Below are 21060 nucleotides of genomic sequence, written 5' to 3'. Positions count from 1 at the left end.
ACTTTTCCAGCTTCGTAACGCCTCATCTCCTCACATCTGTAAAAAGCATGAAAACTTTCCGAGCTTCTTTTGTTCCATTCATCCAGAAAACAGGCTTCCTCCCGTTACAGCAAACTGGTCCGGTCCCATCACAAAACACTGGTCTGGAACCGTGGTAGAAATGGTGTTTGGTCCAGAGACTGAGATACTGATTGATGCCTCACCACCATGGGACGATACGTTCCAGATGCCTCATCTGGAGACGTGGACGTGACCTTTCCAACGGTTAACCTGTCCTTTCTTATTTAACACCGTAAAGTTCTAATATATGATTTTCTCACACATTTATGGACCAACTAGAGACGATCGGTCCCATGCTGATCAGAGCCTTTCACGGCTGCTTTGCTGCTGCTGACATCATTGAGTTTTTATTTTCCCCTCGTTCCCGTCTCCGTCCCTGACTTCTCTTCGGAAGTCAACAGCTCTCTTATCCAGTTATTTGATTTCCTCCTCGCTGCTCTTAAACCACGCTCAGGACGTTTAGGGAAGGTTATGGTGGCATTCAGACTCCTGCGATCAGATCCTGTTAGCCTTCTAATTTTGCTAATACCCGACTTTAATCAGGTAACGCCACAGAGTTGAGTCCAGCAGCACGGAAACACTCCCTCAGTCTCCGCTGCCTCCCAGCTTATTAAACCTCTCCATCTCCTGCCTCTGTTTGTTTCAGCCTCCTTGATGTGCATCTTTTTATTACGACCACGAGGAGAGGCGCGGTGACTGACATGATAATGATGCAGACGTTTTATAGCAGTCAGGGGAAGGCAATAATACCCGGCCAGGCCTCCTGGGGAGCACCACAGCCTCCTGAACATCTCATCTGTGTCTCCTTACCATTGTTCACACATAGCCCGTAGCCACAGAGGCAATTACCATGGCAACAGTGCGTCTCATCTCTGTAGTCAACGTGGATTCGTGTTTTTATTTATTTATTTATTTTTTTAAATTTCACTCCACCCCTCCTCCTCCTCGGTGTGGATGTGACGACTCGTGGCGACATAGTTATCTACTGTTGGTGTGTTTGAGCCTCACATGGCATCATTTTTAGCCAGATCATACCAGTTTTCTGTAATTATGACGTGTGTGTGTGTGTGTGTGTGTGTGTGTGTGTTTGTGAGAGGAGAGAGAAGAATTAGCGGCTCTAATGAGAACAAGACAACCTGAATCCTTTTAGAGAGGCTAAAACAGTAAACACAGCTGAACCTTTGCATGTGTGTGCGTGTTTGAAACAGTAGGTCATGCATAATACAGTCACCTGTCACACTGTTTGCCTTTTGAAGGGCTTTTTAAGCTTCTAATCTTGGATTAAAAGCCTTGTTCGTGTCTGAAGACCCCTCACCGGCAGCTGGATCGCTGAGATCTTGTTCCAGGTCCCTGAACGCCACCGTCGAGTCTGGACTAGAAGATTATGACATCCTTCTTTGCAAAGGCAGCCTTGTACTGCAGAATGGAAAGAAAGAGACGAATTTGCAGGCCTGAAGGTTATCTGCGAATGATTTAGCTTAGAAATTACATTTGCGCAGCCAGATAGATTCTCTGGGGTTTCACCGCCTCTGATACGGCTCAGTAAACGGGTTTGTCATGAAACTTGAGGCACATAAAATGAATCTTTTTTACTCTTGGATGTGAAAATTACTGCTATAAACTGTGGTTTCAAAATGGATTTGCTGTCAGACAAACTCCAAATGACTGCACAAGTCCTGCAGATGTTGTACCTTCAAAGTAAAAGCCTGATTGAATATGGTTAAAAAAAATGTCTTTAGTGTTTATGTTTCAAAGTAAAAGCCTGATTTAAATATGGTAAAAAAAAAAAGTGTTTATGTTGTAGAACTTGTGCATGTTTTATTGTAGGAGCAACACGCAGCTTCCTCCTCCTCCTCCACCTCCTCCTCCTCTGACCCGGCCTGGGAACAGAGCTGCTTGTAGGATCACTGCTACGTTTTATTCTGGCATGAAACAAATTGCACATGGAGGAAGACGTGTCCAGGGCAGACTCTGTCCATTCTCATGTCCATGAAAACAAGTGCTAGCCTTCAGACCTGATGAGGAAATGTCACCTTCAGCAAGCGGCCGCCTTCTGGGAGCTCAGCTGTTTGTTGTTTACTGATCGTCCCCCTCCAGCAGGTATCTCCAATCCGGACCTCGAGGACCGGTGTCCTGCAGGTCTTGGATGTGTTCCTGCAGTGTGGAAACATTCCTGCCACACTTTGCAGCTGTTTTTCTGTCATTTAATGATGAAAAATAATTGTTTTTAAACATGAAATAACTGTAATTGAATCGGCAGCTGTTGAACCACGATGAACTGGTTACGTAGTGAATCGGTTCTTTTATCCCGGCGGTGTTTGAACCGGAGGGAGGGTTTGACCTGCAGCAGAAAGACCCGAGTTGGGACTGGCAGCTGGACCGGCTTCACGAGGAGCCGTGACCTTTCTACATGAGCGGGCTCCTAAAAATCTACTTTTATATATTTATTCTTTTATTTTATTTATTTATTCTTTTGTTTATTTATTTAATTTATTTTGATTTATTCTTTTATTTTATTTTATTTATTCTTTTATGTATTTATTTATTTAATTTTTTATTTATTCTTTTATTTATTTTTTTTATTTTATCTTTTATTTTATTTTTTATGTTTATTTTTTTATTTTATCTTTTATTTTTTATGTTTATTTTTTTCTTTTATATATTTATTCAGCAGCCTCCGGAACAAGACCTCCTCTAATTAATTATTATCTACTACAATATTGAATTTCCCTTTGGGGATTAATAAAGTATTTTTCATTTTCATTTTTTTCTGACATCGGAACCTTTTGTTTATGATTTATTTTCATCTGCAGGACACCAACGGTCCTTTATTCTCCTCTAAATTTCTTTTTAATTTTCAGCAGTTCAACAGAAAATCACCCTAAATAAATATTAAATAAATATAAATATATTAATAAATATTCAAATATTTATTTTTCTGTTTCAAAATGTAATTTTATTTTGGTTCCCGAGGTCCAGTGGACAAACGCCTGACTAGAAATGCGGTGAGAGGAGGAGGAGACATGAAGCTGTAGTCTGCATGCATGCTGATCCAGCCATAAACATTAGTTGGTTTTTATTATTATTTTATTTTTAAGTAAATGGAAGTCTTTCGTTTCAGTAGTTCTGTGGTCAACATCTGGAAAATGTATTTTCCACACATTTTCTGCAGAAATCAGGAAATTGAGCCGTGATGCTGCCGATATCAGATTGTAACGGGAACTTTCATTAATCTGATGATTGTTTGAATGATTCAGACTGCGATTCGCTCGTCAGCGTGTCGTCAGCGAGGACGGCGTGAATATTTCGCCCGTCTGACCCAGAACCTGTCGCATCACAGCAGTGTTGTTGTGCTGTGACTCAGCAGGCGGGCTCGCAGCAGCAGCTGAGGGTGTTGGGACGTCTGGAGCTTTCCAGGTTTCTGGTCATAAATCAAATCATTGTCAGATTAAAATGTTGATGGATTTAAGTCGTTAATCTTCACAGGAACACGAATGTCTGAACCTGAAGTGGGATTGGACATCTGGGAGGCAAAGCTGACGGGGTTGGTGTGGATCACGGGGTGCGTTTGGCGGGTGACGAAGCAGTTAGTTGGCAGCGAGGCTGTTGACTTGTTTTCCAGAAATCTGACTCTTTTTCTGACGTTCGTCACTCGAGCTGGAACAAGTGTCAGCAGAACTTGATTATCGACCACATTTCACGCCTGACAGTCCATCTGATGGCGCTGAAGTGTTGCGCCAACGGATACGGCTTCGGCCATGACGAGAAACCAGTGTCCCTTCCAGTTTGTCTCCTCACTGCTTGTGTTCCTTCTTCCTTCCAGGCTTCCTGCTGTTCAAGGACTTCTGTATGAACGAGATCGACGAGGCCGTGCCGCAGCTCAAGTTCTACGAAGAAGTAAGCGCTTGTGTGTGTGGTGTGTGTCTGTATGGGATTAGGTCATGTAACGGGCCAGAGATTAGTCCCGTAATCCCGCTCCTTCAGATTTAGCCCTCCCAGGAAGCGATCCATGTTATTTCAGATGAGCTTCTCCTGCTTCGTTTTCAGATTAAAGACTATGAGAAGCTGGACTCGGAGGAGGAGCGCCTGAGCCGCAGCCGGCAGATTTACGACGTCTACATCATGAAGGAGCTTCTGTCCTGTTCGCATGTGAGGGCTTCATCCTCCCAGCCGCTGTGCACGCCACTCATGCAGAACACACACAGTACACACCTGCTGATGATCCCATGTTGCTTCCAAGACTATGGATCCAACTTCAAACTCCAAGCCGGCGGTTTTCTATCTCCGTAGACATGCGAACGTTTTGGTCCCAGCAAACATCCAGACTGGAAGATGCCAACCGTGTTGGTTGCAGATGAGATCCAGTCACACCAGCTGAGATGTTGCTGCTTTGGAGACCTGGATTGTTTCCTTTCTCCAGCCTGCTGAACCAAGCCTTCAGGTTCAGGAAACCACGACCAGACTTCACCTTCAGAAACCTAAAACTTCCACCAGGGATGCTTGATGATGACAGAATTCATAATCACGGTTATTTTGAGTGAAATTGAGATCTTGATTATTTAACACAATTATCCAGTATTTATAAACAACGAGGCGCGTCGTGGTGTTCTAGAGTCCGTGCCGTGCATTATAACCGTCTAATGTACGGTTCAGAGTTGTTTAATCCACTTATATAGGAACTATTTTACGTTGGCCTGGATGTACGTTTTATACCAAACAACCGCTGTCAGGCTGCAGCGCATTTCTCTCATTCACCTGTTAAAAGACGGCTGATCTGAACCAGCTGGTTAACGCGTTGCTATGGTAACGCCCCGTAACGGAGGGATGTTACAGTGTTTAACTATGTATAGGAAAATAATGCAGCCAGTTGTCACTGACAATGGTATAAACTATGTTTAGGTGAACTTCCACAACCTACTGCAGTTATTCTACATTGACCTGCAGCCGGAGCCGACTGAGACTGGCCGCCTGGGAGTGCTTTAGGACGGGAGAGGCTCCCGCTGCTCCTTCCTTACAGTAACTGCAGAACATATATGTGCCTTCAAGTCAGTTGCCAAAACACCAGAAAAGTCTCTAATAACTCCAGTAAAAGCTGCTAGATTTGTCGCTTTTAACAAAAAACGTCTCCAGATTTAGCGAGAAAGTCTCCAAGTTGGCAACAGTGTCTGAATGAAAGCAAAGCGGCTGTGGGAGGAGTTTACAGCACAGCGCTGCAACGCCAGAGACGCTCGATTAGCAGCTGAAGACAGCAGGAGAGGAAACTGCAGAGAGAAAAATAATCACACCCTTTTATTTTTATCATGGTTGAAAACCCAGATCGTACTGAGATTAAAATCCGATTAATTGCCCATTAATTGACAACTTCCCTCTTACCTACTGTGTTCCAGCTGTTTAAGGTCCACATTCAGCCGCAACACTCCAGTTTGGCACCAGTTTGGCATGTAACATGACTGCTGTCCAATGGGAGGAAGTTATCAAACAAACCACCCACACACTCTCCGCTATCGGTTCTGTTCTTATCAGCAGCAGCTGCGTGTTGCACCAGGGACGCACATCCTCACACACAGAAACACAACTGAAACCGCTGCTTTCAGCTGCATCTTTAATGACCCTTCATCTTATTTCCTCTGTGTTGCAGCCATTTTCCAAGAAAGCAGTGGACCATGTGCAGAGTCATTTGGCAAAGAAGCAGGTCCCTCCGACTCTCTTCCAGGTAAAAGACCCCGAACAGCAGCCGATGCTGCAGACGCTGTTTACACTCAGTCATGTCACTGTGGAGCAGTTTTCTTTTAAATCAGTGACATGAAAATAAAGAAAGACGCAACTAAACAAGTCCAGACAGAAACCTTCACAAATGAAACGTGTGCCGTCAAAGTAATGACTGAGGTCACACATCTGAGGGTGTTAAACACACGATCCTATTTTTATTTAGTCTCAGAGCGCTGACACAATCTCCATCTGAGACCAAAAACACACTTCTATACTCTGTTTTTGCCTTTTGAACAGACAAAAAATCTGCTTCACATCAACATATTTGGCCTTGAAACCAAGTGTGAGACGGCAAAACGTCGTCACAACGATGGATTCAGACTGAGAGACAACCTTACTGATGCTGACAAGACCTCAGCCTGGGATGTTTTGTAAAACAAAAAACCAGAATATAATAATTTACAAACCTGTTTAACTTGTATTCAGTTTAATGCAACCTGAACAACTTTGTTTTCCATCACGATGTCTTCAACGTGTTCCAAAAAAGCTGTTTGGACCATTTTACAGGGGAACTGGTGGGTGTCATGATTGGGTATAAAAGCAGCTCCCAAAAGTCTCGGCACTTAACAAGCAAGGATTAGCAACGTACACCGCTGTGTGAGCGACTGCATCAGCAAATAGTCCGAGAGTTTAAGAACAATGGCAGGAATTTAGTGGTTTCATCATCTATAGTCAGAAAAGATTCAGAAAATCTGAAGGAATCTCTTCGTGTCGGTGGAAAGAGCTAAACCATCACTGTTTCCCACAACTCGCAGTCCCCATATGCCACTGCATTAAAACTGACATCGTTGTGTGAAGGACATCACGGCGTGGGCTCAGGAAGACGCCAGAAAACCAGTGAATCCAGTTCAAGTTAAAACTGTCCCATCAAAGCCTACGCCATTTATAAACCCCGCCCAGAAACGCCGCCGGCTTCTCTGACCTGAGCTCACCTCAGATCCACTGACACAACGTGGAAACGTGTGCTGCGGTCTGATGAGTCCACTTTTCTCATTGTTTTTGGACATCGTGGACGTGGTGTCCTCCAGGCCAAAGAGACAAAGGACTCTCCGTGCTGTAGCCGGCTCCCAGTAAGAAGAAGAAACCAGTTGCTATGGTTTTATGGGGGGGTGTTAAAGCTGGAAGCTTCTTACTGGTGCTGATTATTAAAAGGAAAGGTGATGCAACACTTTGCATAATACCTTCTGCTTGTGTTGCATTCAGTTGATCAGAGGTTAAACGATGTTCTGACGTTCACACACACACACACGAGTCTGGGTTGGAAATAAGCGACACTAGGCGTTTAATTTCCTGAAGATCCTGCAGCTTCATCTGGAGAGTCATAACCCAGATGCACGATTCAGAAACGTGGATCCTTTCCTCTGACATCGGGATGTTTTTTCCACGTACGACACAAGGAACTCCGTCTCCTCAGACGGACTCGCTCCTCTCAGTCTGACCTCCGAGACCAAAACAATCACATGTGGCGTTTCCCTGCAGCTCGTTCGTTCCTGAAACAGTCATGTGATCGGTTGGAAATGACCCTGTGACGTGATTGGCTGTCATCAAACACGTGTGCTCAGCAGAATATGGGTTTCTCGTGTTCATGTGACTTCTGTGTTTACAAAGCTGTCACTGTGCAGCGAGGAGGGCGCCGTGTGCGTTCTGTCTGCTGAAGATCAAGTCCGGCGTCCAGTTAGCCGTGCACCGAAGCAGGATCATTGTTAACCTCCACATTTCCACATTCATGCTGCTGGTTATGAAGCAAAAGGCCACCCAGGAGAACATAACGCACAGCAAAACGGGAAACGTTTTCCTCCAGCTCGCTAAATCTAATCAACAATTTCCTCTTTAAGACGGCAGCACGGCTTCTCCTCTGGTTATAAAATTCTCCCCTGAGGCTGCGTTTCCTTAGCGACAGACCATCCTGTGTGTCCAAAACTTTGCAAACATGCTTCTGTTCTGCAAAAAGATCAAACATACATCATAAAATGACAAAATATAATCATATCGGCTCCATTTTTCTGACAAAACGCGTAGAATCCAGAATAAACTGGAGTGTTTCTGCTGATAAACCTGCCGGCCTCGGCGGCGTGACGTAATCCTGATGAGTCCTGTCTTCCTCTGCTCCTGCAGCCGTACATCCTGGAGATCTGCGACAGCTTGAGAGGGAAGATCTTCCAGAAGTTCATCGAGAGGTGAGGCGATACGTCCGGAAACACAAGTGATTTCTGTGGCTTCGCAGATTCAACCTAACTTTTCCTTTCTTTTTCCCCTCAGTGACAAGTTTACCCGTTTTTGCCAGTGGAAGAACGTGGAGCTCAACATCCACGTGAGTCAGATTCACGCATTTGATCCACATCAGAGGTTTTTGTTCCCCCTTCAGACCAAACTGCATGTTGGTCTGCTGTATGTACGCGGGTATTTAGACTAAAATGGCTGGATTTCCATCTGGATCCTTTTATTTCTTTTATTCCTCATCATCCTCCTGTTTGTCATTGTGCAGGAAGATTTAGAATCCAGTTCTGATGTTCAGGAGGAAATTCTTCCCACTAAATCACCGATCTGTCATCGGGTTGTGTTTGTGATGGAGCTGCGAACCGTGTGCTTGATGTTTCATTCAGTTATTTACTACACAAACTGGGATCTGCTGGGAGCACTGGTTTCTGTGATCCCCACGGTGTTTCAGGTGGTTTCTCCTGGACTTTGACCGCCGTGTTGGAAGAGTGTCGGTGTTGTTTCCATGTAAACTTTCAGGTTTCTTGTCAGTAAACTGGGTTTAAACTAGGGCTGTGACGATACGTTTTTGTCCCGATTCCAGTGGATTCTGATTTTTTGGGTGCCGATTCGATTTAAATTGTGATTCTCACAATTCTTCGATATTGCGGATTTTTAAAGGTTAAAAACTAAATAAATGTATGAAACTTATTTCTTTGCTCGTCATTTTTCTTGTTTTCAATGAGGAAAAACCACACAGTAGCCAGACCATCATTCTGCTGCTACCATGCACAAGAAGACAAGTAAAAAGATTAATAATAACAATAAAAATGACAAAAATTTTATAATGGATTATTTTCATTTGTTTAAAAAAAAAAAATCAATTTTTTTAAACAAAAAAATCTATTTTAAAATTGTGAAGCAAAAAAAAAATCCAGATTTTCGATTTTAAAATTGTGAAGCAAAAAAATCCAGATTTTCGATTTTTCAATTTGATTTTCCCACCCCTAGTTTCAACACATTTAAAAAGATGCTAAAGAGAAACATCCGTACTGCGACGAGCTCACAAGGCTGCAAAACGGCTCAAATGAATCACTTGAGTCGGAGGTGTCCAGTTCTGGTCCTCAGGGGACACAGTCCTGAAGGATTTCCAGCTATCCCTGCTCCAACTCACCTGGTGATACGTGGGAAACCTGCAGCCCTCCAGGACCGACTCTGGACATCCCTGAATTAAATGTAATCTGTTAACCTGTGTGGATTCCTGTCTGATTCATACATTTATTCTGCCTGCTATGAAAGGCAAAGACAGATAAATATGCAGGATGAAATCGATCTTTTAAAACGTCTCGTTTCTGCAAAAGGAGCCGTAAAACATGTAGAAGTAGATTAATTACCTACAGGACCAATGAAAGATTAAAAACTTACTGGATCGGATGTCAGTTCCAGTTCGAAACCAGTAAACAGTCTGGCAGAACAACGCGGGGACACATCGTAGTGGAGGGAAGGGACGTTTCAGTCTTTCTACATGGATTCTCAGGTGAACCACCTCACCTGTTCGCTCAGCATCCCGTTCATCCAACTATCTTTACTTAAACCATCCTTAATGTCTCATATGTTCTCAGAGTGAGCCAAAGCCCGGGGGTTCGACAAAAATAAACGAAAAACGACCGTAAAACCTGAAACCTGTAGCTTCCTCGTATTTTATATTTGGACCAATTTAAACAAATAGATCATAATGGAGACAGTTTATATATGTCTAACGTTCGCACCGTCAAACAGGAATTTGTAATTACAAATAAACCACAAGACATGCAAAAGATTTTAGCTTGCCTAAAGCAAAATCAGATGCTATAAAAAGAGCTGTTCTGTATAGAAGCATGAAAACATGGAATTCTCTACTGAAGAACATTAAATTAACCACTGACCTAAAAAACTTTAAAATAATATGAAAAGACTATTTCTTAAAAGTCCAGATTTCTAAATAAATCATAATTATAAGGGTTTGGTGATAAAAGTATAATAAATACAAATGAATGTGTAATGGAGTAAACATATTGATAATGTGGATAGAGGTCAACTAGAAGATTTGTATTATAGATAATCAAATATATAGGTTAATTTTCAATTATGAGTAGGCATATTTTTGTGTGTATTACAGTAAACTGTTTATATGATACGATGTATTATGGTTAAAGTACTGGATATAACATGAATAGACATGACCTGCATGTATTTAGTATGTAAAAATGGATGTAAAGAGATGGATTTCAGTGTGTAAATAGCTTTTATTCCAGGATTGAACAGAAGTGCTGATGTGCTGAGTAACTTTTACAAGTTTATGTTTTTGGACGTTATAATTGTGCCGGACCCCACGAAGAATAGATGTAGCTTGCTACAGATAATGGGGATCCTTAATAAACTAAACTGAACTAAACTGCTCCAGCTGCCGATTAGCATCTAACTCATGATATCTGAGTGGTTAGCACTGCAGCCTTATAGCAACAAGGTCGCGGGTTCGAGCCTCGACTGGGGGAAGGGTTGAACAGTGGCCTTTCTGTGTGGAGTTTGCATGTTCTCTCCGGGTAGTCCGGCTTCCTTCCACCCACAACACATGCATGTTTGGTTCATTTAGCTTTGGATTAAAGCGTCTGCGTACAGCATGGAAGAGTTGTTCTCCTCGCAGGTAAAACGGATGAGAAACAGTTCCAACGATCGAGTGCCTGAGCAGAGAAAGTGTGATTTCAGCAGGTTAATACATGAAAGCGTGACGATCGGTGCTGACACTTTCTCTCTGCGGCATCATTTTCCACTCGGACTGCGGTGAAAAATCAAATCTGGCTTGTTTACAAGTGGAGGGTGTTTGTCATCCCTCCTGCCCCTGGCCTTTTTCCTGAGGTGGCAGAAATGTAATTAAAATAAAAATCCCAGCATTGACATGTCCAACCAATGCTGCTTCTATAAGTTCATGTTACATTAAAAGTATAAGATCCTTTAGTCTGACATGAGAAAGCAAACAGAGGAGAACTTGTTCTATTTCCTGCTAATAGATGTGACCTCAGTTTTTATGTTAAGATGAGTCAGTTCAGGCGGTCAGGAACGCGACACGCATGTGGAAATGTACAACTACTGTATGTACATTTAAAATGGCCTGGACATCAGGGGTGGGCAACTCCTGATGCCAGAAGTCCAGCAAGCGTTCGGCGTTTCCCTGCTGCATCACTGCGACAAGGCCACCTCGTCACAGTGATGGGAACAGGGTACAGGAGGGAAACTTACCTGGGTGTTGACCATGTCTGCTGGGGATGAATGGGTAAACAGGATCAATGGGTGTGCGATGTCTAAACAGCCACGAAATGCGCAATGCGGCAGTGACGTCACCATCCGGCGCCCCACTGACTGTGGCAAGGCGCCGGAATATTATGTTTGTGTTTAAAATGTGGGAAATGTACGGGGTTTACCAGTGTGTCTAAATGTTGGTGTGTTGTGTATGTATTAATGTGGGGAGTTAGGAGAAACCTGTTCTTTGTGGTAATTAAGGAGTTCCTGGTGGGCGGGGCTTGGGATTCATAAGTTGCACATTTTGGAGTTGTCGTTGTGGAGAGGGAGGAGTCGACTTGGAGCGTAGCGAGTCCGTGTGTTTTTGGAGCTTTAGAGGTTTACTAGTGGAATTGGTGTAAATAGTTGAACATATTGGTCACTGTATATATATATGACTGCACATTGGTGGATTGACCGACAGACATCAGGCTTAATGAGCTTGACAACGGTGGATCTTGATGACTACCAGCCAATAAAAACAAGTCTTTGCTTGTTTTCTTTGAAAAGGAAATGAAAGAATAAAGCTCAAAGATCTGATTCCTGCAGTCTTGACACGTTGAACGTAACCTGGACTGGTGTAAATGATGAGTGATGAGAGGACTGGCCTTTAGTTTGCATGTGGATCTGAATCTGAACGAGGAAGCAGGTCACGTCTGAGCGAAGATACACTGAAACACAGTGAAAATGAAGCGCAGGATTATGTTATGTTGAGGAAATGACGAGGAAACCCCCCCATCCAGATGCAGCTGCTCTTAAACTGAATGAGACGCTGCAGAACAGGAGATACTCTGGTATGTTATAGCTGGTTTACACGCCGGTTAATCAAACATCTATTTCCATAATAAATGTGCGTCTGGACAACGGTCAGAGTTTTAAACAGGAACCGTCAGCTGTTAGCTTGGCTCCATTTCATGCCCACACTAAGCAGGCCGTGTAAACATCGCATCATATGGGCTGACGGGTCACTCGGTTGGATCATCTCGGTGACTCATACTGGATCAAAACAGTCTTTAATCCTGAGATGTGCAGTATTTTTTCTGCACCTGATGTTTGTTATGCTGAGTTCTAAAAGCACACTGACCTGTGGGACTGTTTTTTCATTTATTACAAGTCATGAAAACAATGAAATAATGCTGGTTTTTAGTTATTTTTGGTGGGAGAACTGTTTGTCCTGGTGTTTTAAAGTCCCTTTGCTCCTCTCTTCCCCCTCCAGCTCACCATGAATGACTTCAGTGTGCATCGGATCATCGGCAGGGGCGGCTTTGGCGAGGTGTACGGCTGCAGGAAGGCCGACACGGGGAAGATGTAAGAGGGGGGGAAACACAAAGAATGTAGCAGCCGCACCTATACCTGGGTGTTTGTAACGTGTTCTGTTTGGGTGTCAGGTACGCCATGAAGTGTTTGGACAAGAAGAGGATCAAGATGAAGCAGGGGGAGACTCTGGCGCTCAATGAGAGAATAATGCTGTCGCTAGTCAGCACAGGGGTGAGTTACACAGCAGCCGCCACACAGCCAGCTAACGCTAACATGCTCGTCATCACTGCTGGTGAAACAGGAAGATTTCAAGACATCACGACTAAAGTGTCTTTATTTCCAAACACCTGGAAGGTTGGAAAATTGCGAGGATTCCCACTCAGTCAAACCCACAGACTTTATATAAAAAGATGGGCGGAGCCTCCGTGACGTCACCCATAGGTTTCTGAGGAGCTGAATTGAAGCTCGGTGGGCGGTTCCTACCATCGCCATCTTGGCAGAGGCATGCACGTCATATCGCCTGAAGAATACATATATGGGCAAAGATGTGGAGCTGAGAGGGGGGGCTGTGAGCGTCATGGTGGATAATTGACATCGAGCGAACTCCGAACTTTCTGTAGCTAAGAGCTAACGGAGCTAACCCGGAGATAACAGAAGTTAACCAGCTAATGGAGGTAAGCGGGCTAAAGCTAAGTCACATTGTTAACCGGCTAAAAACCGCAGTTGTTCCACGTTCTTCTGACTTGAAGCGGGAGATCGGGTACCTGTCAATCAAAAGGACACGCCCCTGACTGTTGGGATTAAATTGCTTTTAAACAGGCGAATTAGGAAAATATTCACTCCCCCCACAGTTGTCTTGAAGGTAAACCTGACCTATTAACCGAAAATGGATTTTTCAACCAGGCTGTAAACATGTAAATATTTCTGCTGTGAAGTTGGTCTTTTTAACATGGGAGTCTATGGGGATTTGCTCTGTTTAGCAGCCCCTAGTGGATGAAGGGGGAACTGCAGTTTTATGCACTTCCACATAGGCTTCACTTTTAACCACCGGAGGCTCCGTCCATCTTTCATATACAGTCTCTTTGGTCAAACCACATTAATGACGCGCACAAAAAATCTGCTCACTTGAAGTAATGCTACATGTCCAGGAAATTTTGCAAACCTTCACAGACCACACAAAAGATAGATCACACCAGGTTTCTCTCTTCTGATCACTAGTGCTAACTAGCAAGTCCAGAGAGTATAAAAAATGCTCACTGTTCAGAGTTTCCTGATCTTCCACCTCTGACATGTTTTTAACTAAACCAAACACGACTGTTTCATGTGTCATTGTGGGTGTTTGGGCGTGGAAGTGGGAGGGGGCTTGATGTTGTTGTCTTCATGAAATACGTGATCTGATGAAGAAGCATCTCATAATGGAAGTGTTGATCATAAAGCAGAAGCAGACACACAGCAGAGGCAGATGGCTGCCTGTCCTTGAGCCGGGTTCTGCCGGAGGTTTCCTTCCTGTTAAAAGGGAGTTTTTTCCTTCCCACTGTCGCCGTGTGCTTGCTCAGGATGGGAGATTCCAACTCAATCTGTTGGTTTCATTATATAGGCTGTTATGAATTGGCTTTCATTATATTTTTCTTCTGTCGATAAAGTGTCTTCAGATGCCGTGATTTGACGCTATATAAATAAAGTTGAATTGAATAGACATTAAATACTCAAACCTGATTGGATGATGAATTATGTTGCTTGATTATTTAAAATATAAATATTTTACATAAAAAATAAACAAGAAAACTAGAGTTTCCCATCAAAACGTGTCAGATGTGTTTTGTTTGGACCTTACGGTTGAGTTAACGTTCAGCAGAGACAGAAATGGATCATTTTTGGGTGAAATGAATAAATAAAAAGTGAGTTTTTTTCTTTTACTCTGCAGAACGTCAGGATCTGAGAACCGTCGCTGTAAACTTTGTTTCACTGAATTTACTCTGTCCGTGTTTTTCCAGGACTGCCCGTTCATCGTGTGTATGACATACGCCTTCCACACCCCCGACAAGCTGTGCTTCATCCTGGATCTGATGAATGGTAAGCTGACCCTCCACCCCCCTCCTACACTCAACTCCATCCTCATTCGATCCATCCAAAGACAGAAAGACCAGATTACTCAGACTCGGGTCATTCCCCCTCCCTAGCGAGCTCTGTTGGTGTCTGACCTCCCTGATTAACTTCGCGCCGCGGCCACCCGCATGTGTTAGCTTATCTAACATCCTCACTAGTGGCGTTTGATCCCCAGGATGCGCCAGCGTGGAACCAGCTTCATCTGAGACTCTGTTCAAAGTGGACAGTGATCGGCGTGCAGCTTACACCACCAGGCCGCACGCCGTCGGCCTCAGCTGAGCTATAAATAAACAGTCAATACATGTTAGGACCAAGACAGCTGAAGGCCTCCCATTGATTCCCGTTTCTCCTCCCAGAAGGATTTTACAGCCCCTCTGTGGCTCCTGACTGCAGCTGAGGTGCTGTGAGATAATAACCCTCTTGACGTTATGTGTTTGTGTTCAGGGGGCGACCTGCACTACCACCTGTCTCAGCACGGTGTCTTCAGCGAGAAGGAGATGCGTTTCTATGCGGCTGAGATCATCCTGGGCCTGGAGCACATGCACAACCGCTTCGTCGTCTACAGAGACCTCAAGGTAGACCCGAAAGCCGCATCCTGGAGGTGGCGTGAGCCTCTTTTCATAGAAAACGATGTCCTGTGTCTTCACTGACCAACTTTTTTGTATCTAAAATAAAAAAAGGGATGGGGCAGAAACATGGAAAGACTAACAGGGAGCAGGAAATTTTCTAGATGTGCAGATTGGTGAAGGTCGAGGGCGCCATGATTGGGTATAAAAACAGCATCCATCATGAATAATCAATAAGTTTATTTGATTTGATTTTTATTTGATAGGGGCAAGTATGCTCCATGAATGATGGCACATACCAGTTGTCTCGAGCTTGGAAGTGATTCTGCATATAGATCCAGATAAAACGGCGTAAATACAATAAAACAAATAAAATGAGAATAAATAAACACCTCAGTAATACGAATGCTGCATAAAAACCAAAGATTCTATCAAAGACAAGTGAATTGAACATGTTAAATATCAAAATGTGTTAACCCTTTAAAGCCCAAACTAAGAAGAACTGGGCAGAAAAATTCCTTTTTTATTCTGAAGTCTTTCATTTGGTCCTTTAAATAATAATTTTCTTTTCAGATTTTGTTATTTTATGGAATTTTTAGCCTTAATTACAATATGATAGGTCAGAATTAAAGTAGTGTAATCTCCTGCTTTCTGGTGTCAGAGGACAGGAGACCAGTGCCATATAGTCTACAGGAGGGTTTTAGTAAAGTTTCTGACATAAAATAATGTGCAATGTCTCTGAAACTGGCTTTATAGCGTTAATATCCTTTTAATAAAAGATTTGATTAAAACTTTCAGTATATTTAAAGCAGAATAATATGAACAGATCCAGGAAGTCTGGAGAACTGTGTGTGTGAAGGCCAAAAAGAGAAATCAGCGTTGGATGTGCAGGATGTGCAAACCCCAAGGCAGACTTCCACGTGGCCTCAGGAAGATTTTCATTGAACACAGCCGACATCCAGAACTAGAACCTGAAACTGGATTCCATGAGAGCATAGTGAGACACAGGTGGACTTTGTGTATGAAAGTAGCGTTGATGAGGAGGCTGATGATGCGTTTTGGAAGTCAAGGTTTATTTTACAAGAACAACCTCGGATTCTTCTGGAAAACTGCAACAGTCAGGATCCTCGTTTTCCCACAGTAACGCCATGGAAACGCCATGGAAACGCCATGGAAACGCAGCTTTTCGGCTTCCACACTGTGTGTTCCTGCAACTGATTTTCCCTCTCCATCTGTTTTCTAAACACACTGAAGTTGGTCAGTAAAGATGCTGAATCTTTTCTAGAAAACATTTCTGAGTTCAGAAAGTGTTTCTAGATTTTTTAAACATCCGAGATGCTCCGTCTGGCTGCAGAACGTTTGCTGTTTTCACCACTAAAAACCTCAAATTCATCACAGTTGTTCAGAAATGAACTGATAAAATGTTATTTTATCTGTAATTTAAGCACTAAATGTGGATTTATCTGTATATTCCTTGTGTGTTGTCATGAGCTGCCATGTGTGTAAAACATGGACTCAGACTCACAGTTTGCATCTGTGTTCATAGAATTTTTACCTGTTTAATTCTGAGGTTATTAAAAATGGAAAAGTTCACATTATTTTAATGATTTTAATTTGAAACCTTCAGAATAAAAGCACATCACTTCCTGCTGCTTGTAGAAACGCACAACATTTAGGTTTGTTTTGCAGAAAAAGGTGCATAAAAGTGTGAAAGTCCAGTCTGAGTTGTAGATTCATGTCAGCCATCAGCTTCTATCCGTCCTGTTTTTCCTCCGCTCCCCCTGTTTAGACTGGTTGCCATAATAACAGATATATTTTACTGGAAGTCGAGGAACAGTGTTAAAGTTTCAGTAAACAAGATGGTACTTTGGAGAGTAAATGAGTCGTAGAGGATAACCAGGACAGGTTTAACCCTGTATTCGTGACGTAAACTCTGCCATCATCAGCATCCACCCTGTCTCTCCGCTCTCCTCCCATCAGCCTGCCAACATCCTGCTGGACGAGCACGGCCACGTTCGGATCTCCGACCTCGGCCTAGCCTGCGACTTCTCCAAGAAGAAACCTCATGCGAGCGTGTAAGTGCACATGTCTCCGTTGAGCTGCTTTTATTTAACACAAGTTGGGACAAACCTTTTACCACACAGCAGGAAATCCTGGCTGAAATACGTAAATCTCAGTTAAATGTCTTTAAAAAATATATTTTATGATATTTTTCTGTCCTGTTTTAGACTTTTATTGATTTTTAGGGATAATTTGGGACATTTTGTTGTGTTTTTATGTTCAGGTTGTGATTCTGGATCTGAGTTAGATTCATATCCTGCAGATGGACTGGATGGCTCGTGTCTGTTTAATGAAACAAAACAAGATTGTATTTAACCCTTAAAGGTCTACATTCATGCCAATATATTCAGATAGCGCCACGACAACAACAGACTTCTCTGCAGCCTCTCCAGGTGTAGATTTTACACACCCCCAGCTCTCGTTTGGCACCAGTAGATCATGTAAAAGTAGTAAAATATGATAATTTCAGTCTGATAACACACAAATATGTTCTCTGCTCAGGTGTAAAAGCACGACAGGATGTTTAAATATTCACCAGTTTCCATCATTTTATCACAGAATGAAAGTTGAATCAGCTTTCTGATCATTTCTGTGGATTAAAAGTGATGATGATGATGATGATGATGAAGGTGAAGCTGCACTGAAACGAACATGAAAATGAAAAAACAGTTTTCTGTGGTTTATAAACGAGTCCAGATCCTTCAGGATCAAACTGATGCTCCGCAGGAGGAGAAACGTTGATTAACAGCAGGTTTTACCTCCTCTTTAATGTGGCTGCAGTGTGCATTTAATGCAGCAGACGTGTGTGTGTGTGTGTGTGTGTGTGTGTGTGTGTGTGTTGCAGCGGTACTCATGGCTACATGGCTCCGGAGGTCCTGCAGAAGGGGACGGCGTACGACAGCAGCGCAGACTGGTTCTCTTTAGGCTGCATGCTCTTCAAGCTCCTCCGAGGGTAAGAATCCAGCTTTTTCTCCTCCTCCTCCTCCTCCTCCTCCTCTTAACTCCCCCTTGTCCTGACTTCCTGTCTGCTTTGAAACCTCTGGTGTCTCTCAGAGCGAACCTGTTTGAATCACTTCTCCTCCTCTCTGCATCTCTGCCTGCTCGCCTTCTGTGTGGTGTGTGTTTGATCTTGTGTGTGTGTGTGTGTGTGTGTGTGTGTGTGTGTGGATGCATGTTTGATGTGGAGTGTGTAAATGCCATAGGTCTGGGCCCTGTAGGTCAGAAGGCAGGTGATAGGTGTGTGTCTGTGTGTGTGTGTGTGTGTGTGTGTGTGTGTGTGTGTGTGTGTGTTCGGTGCTTGGTCTGAGTGAGCAGAAGAGAGAGAAGTGTGTGTGACATGTTTTTTGTCCCTTTGATGTTTGGATGTGTGTGTTGTAAGAGTGTGTGAGAAACAACAAAACGCAGATATAAATTCACACGCTACGACGACCACATGATAGTTTTTATTTTGTAAAATATCTTCACAAAATAGATGAAAAATAAAGGTAAAATAATAAGAACGTCATGATGAGGAGACGTTTAGCAGCTTTCTTAGTATGAAGCTATGTGCCCGGCTAAACGCCTGCTGCTGGCTCGCTCCACCACCTTCCAAGCTCCATCAGGTTGGATGGAAAGCGTTCACACACAGCTGTGGTCACATCTGTCCAGTTGGGTTCATGTCTGGACCCGGACTGGACCACTGGGACACCCAGTCGTCCTGAAGCTACTTGTGTTTGCGCTCGTTACAAACTTTGTTTAGTTAAAGTTAGTTTATGTCATAGTCCGGTGGCGTCGTGTGGAGCTGCTCCATTATGGTAAAAATTATAATCACGGTTATTCAGACTGAAATTGAGATCTCGATTATTTAACACAATTATCCAGTATTTTTAACCAACGCTGCGCGTCGTGGTGTTCTAGACTCCGTGTCGTGCATTATAACCGTCTAATGGACGGTTCCGAGTTGTTTAATCCACTTTTACCGCTTATATAGGAACTATTTTACTTTGGCCTGGATGTACGTATTATACCAAACAACCGCTGTCAGGCTGCAGCGCGTTTCTCTCATTCACCTGTTAAAAGACGGCTGATCTGAACCAGCTGGTTAACGCGTTGCTATGGTAACGCCCCGTAACGGAGGGATATTACAGTGTTTAACTGGCCGAACTATGTATAGGAAAATAATGCAGCCAGTTGTCACTGACAATGGTATAAACTATGTTTAGGTGAACTTCCACAACCTACTGCAGTTATTCTACATTGACCTGCAGCCGGAGCCGACTGAGACTGGCCGCCTGGGAGTGCTTTAGGACGGGAGAGGCTCCCGCTGCTCCTTCCTTACAGTAACTGCAGAACAATATGTGCCTTCAAGTCAGTCGCCAAAAACACCAGAAAAGTCTCTAATAACTCCAGTAAAAGCTGCTAGATTTGTCACTTTTAACAAAAAAAGTCTCCAGATTTAGCGAGAAAGTCTCCAAGTTGGCAACAGTGTCTGAATGAAAGCAAAGCGGCTGTGGGAGGAGTTTACAGCACAGCGCTGCAACGCCAGAGACGCTCGATTAGCAGCTGAAGACAGCAGGAGAGGAAACTGCAGAGAGAAAAATAATCACACCCTTTTATTTTTATCATGGTTGAAAACCCAGATCGTACTGAGATTAAAATCCGATTAATCGTCCAGACCTAGTGTCATACAGGGCGGTGGAGTGCACATGGTAGTGTTTGTGTTTATAAATGCAACGTGTCTTCACTAGGGTGACCAGATCTTTTCTCACCAAATGTGGGACAATGTGTGATTCCACTCTTTCATGACAAAGTTTTAAAAAAAAAAAAAAAACTTTCTATTCTGCTTTTTGGTAATAAAATTACTATCCAAACATAACCAATCTGCTACTATATGAACTTCAAGTTCTCTGACAAAGGGAAACAGTAAAATCTTGCATACTATTTCCTTGTTCCTTTCATGTTATCAAGAATCAAACAGAATTAGCGGTCGAGGTTTTATCAGGAACATGTCCATCGACTGGGAAGCTTCCCTCTGAGTAGCGCGTCTTTTTTGTGACTCTCAGATTTTGGTGCCGTTTCACATCATATTCTCCACCGTGTGACACAGAAAAATGACTTTGACAAACTTCACAAAATACCCTCACAGTCTCCTGGAACAGGTTTAACCCAGGAATATCTGCTTCCCCAGTGTTTGTTGTAACAAAACTTTCTTTTCTTCTTCAAAGCGGTTGTCTCCCCGTTCGACTCGGTGTATTTTTCTATTTACTTATTTTCATTCGTTGGTGCATCGGTGTATCCTAGATGTGCATTAAGTCCCGCCTCCTAGTTTGATTGACATGAGTGTCAATCAAATCAGCAGACGGTGTGACGTGACAGCCGTCAGATATTTTGCCACACACAATTAGTAAAAGCCCGTTTTGTTTTTTGTTTGTTTTTTTCCTTCACAAACGTGAAAACTGGTCGTAACAATGTGGGACAGCGCTGCGTTTTGTGGGACGTGTGAAAAGAAGAGAAATGCGTGACGATCCCGCACAAAGCTTGACATCTGGCCACCCTAGTCGTCAGCCATTTTAAAACGGGACTTTTTTAATGGGAAGCATCTCCATTTAACCTCGTATGTCCTGCACCATTACAGCAACTGGGAACCCGTCACTGGAACGTAGTTTACTGGTAGTTTGCTACAGAGCAGCAGTTTTCTCTTCTCTCTGCTTCCAGACTCTGCTGCTGCTGAAAACTGTGAAAATGCAGGAAG

At 43.2% G+C, this 21060-nt stretch overlaps 1 protein-coding gene across 1 annotated transcript in view; it reads left to right on the top strand.

Moving 5' to 3' along the window:
- grk3 (G protein-coupled receptor kinase 3) overlaps positions 1–21060 on the top strand; it is an 84381-nt gene that overhangs the window by 49645 nt on the left and 13676 nt on the right. Inside the window, exons 3-13 of the mRNA XM_079256620.1 lie at positions 3884–3957; positions 4108–4209; positions 5699–5773; positions 7945–8006; positions 8089–8140; positions 12557–12648; positions 12729–12828; positions 14592–14670; positions 15148–15278; positions 17250–17344; positions 18175–18282. Coding sequence (XP_079112746.1) covers positions 3884–3957; positions 4108–4209; positions 5699–5773; positions 7945–8006; positions 8089–8140; positions 12557–12648; positions 12729–12828; positions 14592–14670; positions 15148–15278; positions 17250–17344; positions 18175–18282 — 970 coding nt within the window. The remainder of the gene's footprint in view (positions 1–3883; positions 3958–4107; positions 4210–5698; positions 5774–7944; positions 8007–8088; positions 8141–12556; positions 12649–12728; positions 12829–14591; positions 14671–15147; positions 15279–17249; positions 17345–18174; positions 18283–21060) is intronic.

Source organism: Telmatherina bonti (genome assembly GCF_933228915.1).
Source record: "Telmatherina bonti genome assembly, chromosome: 17".
Taxonomy (NCBI): Eukaryota; Metazoa; Chordata; class Actinopteri; order Atheriniformes; family Telmatherinidae; genus Telmatherina; species Telmatherina bonti.
Note: the sequence above shows the minus strand (reverse complement) of the source record. Positions and strands in the feature narration are given on the sequence as shown.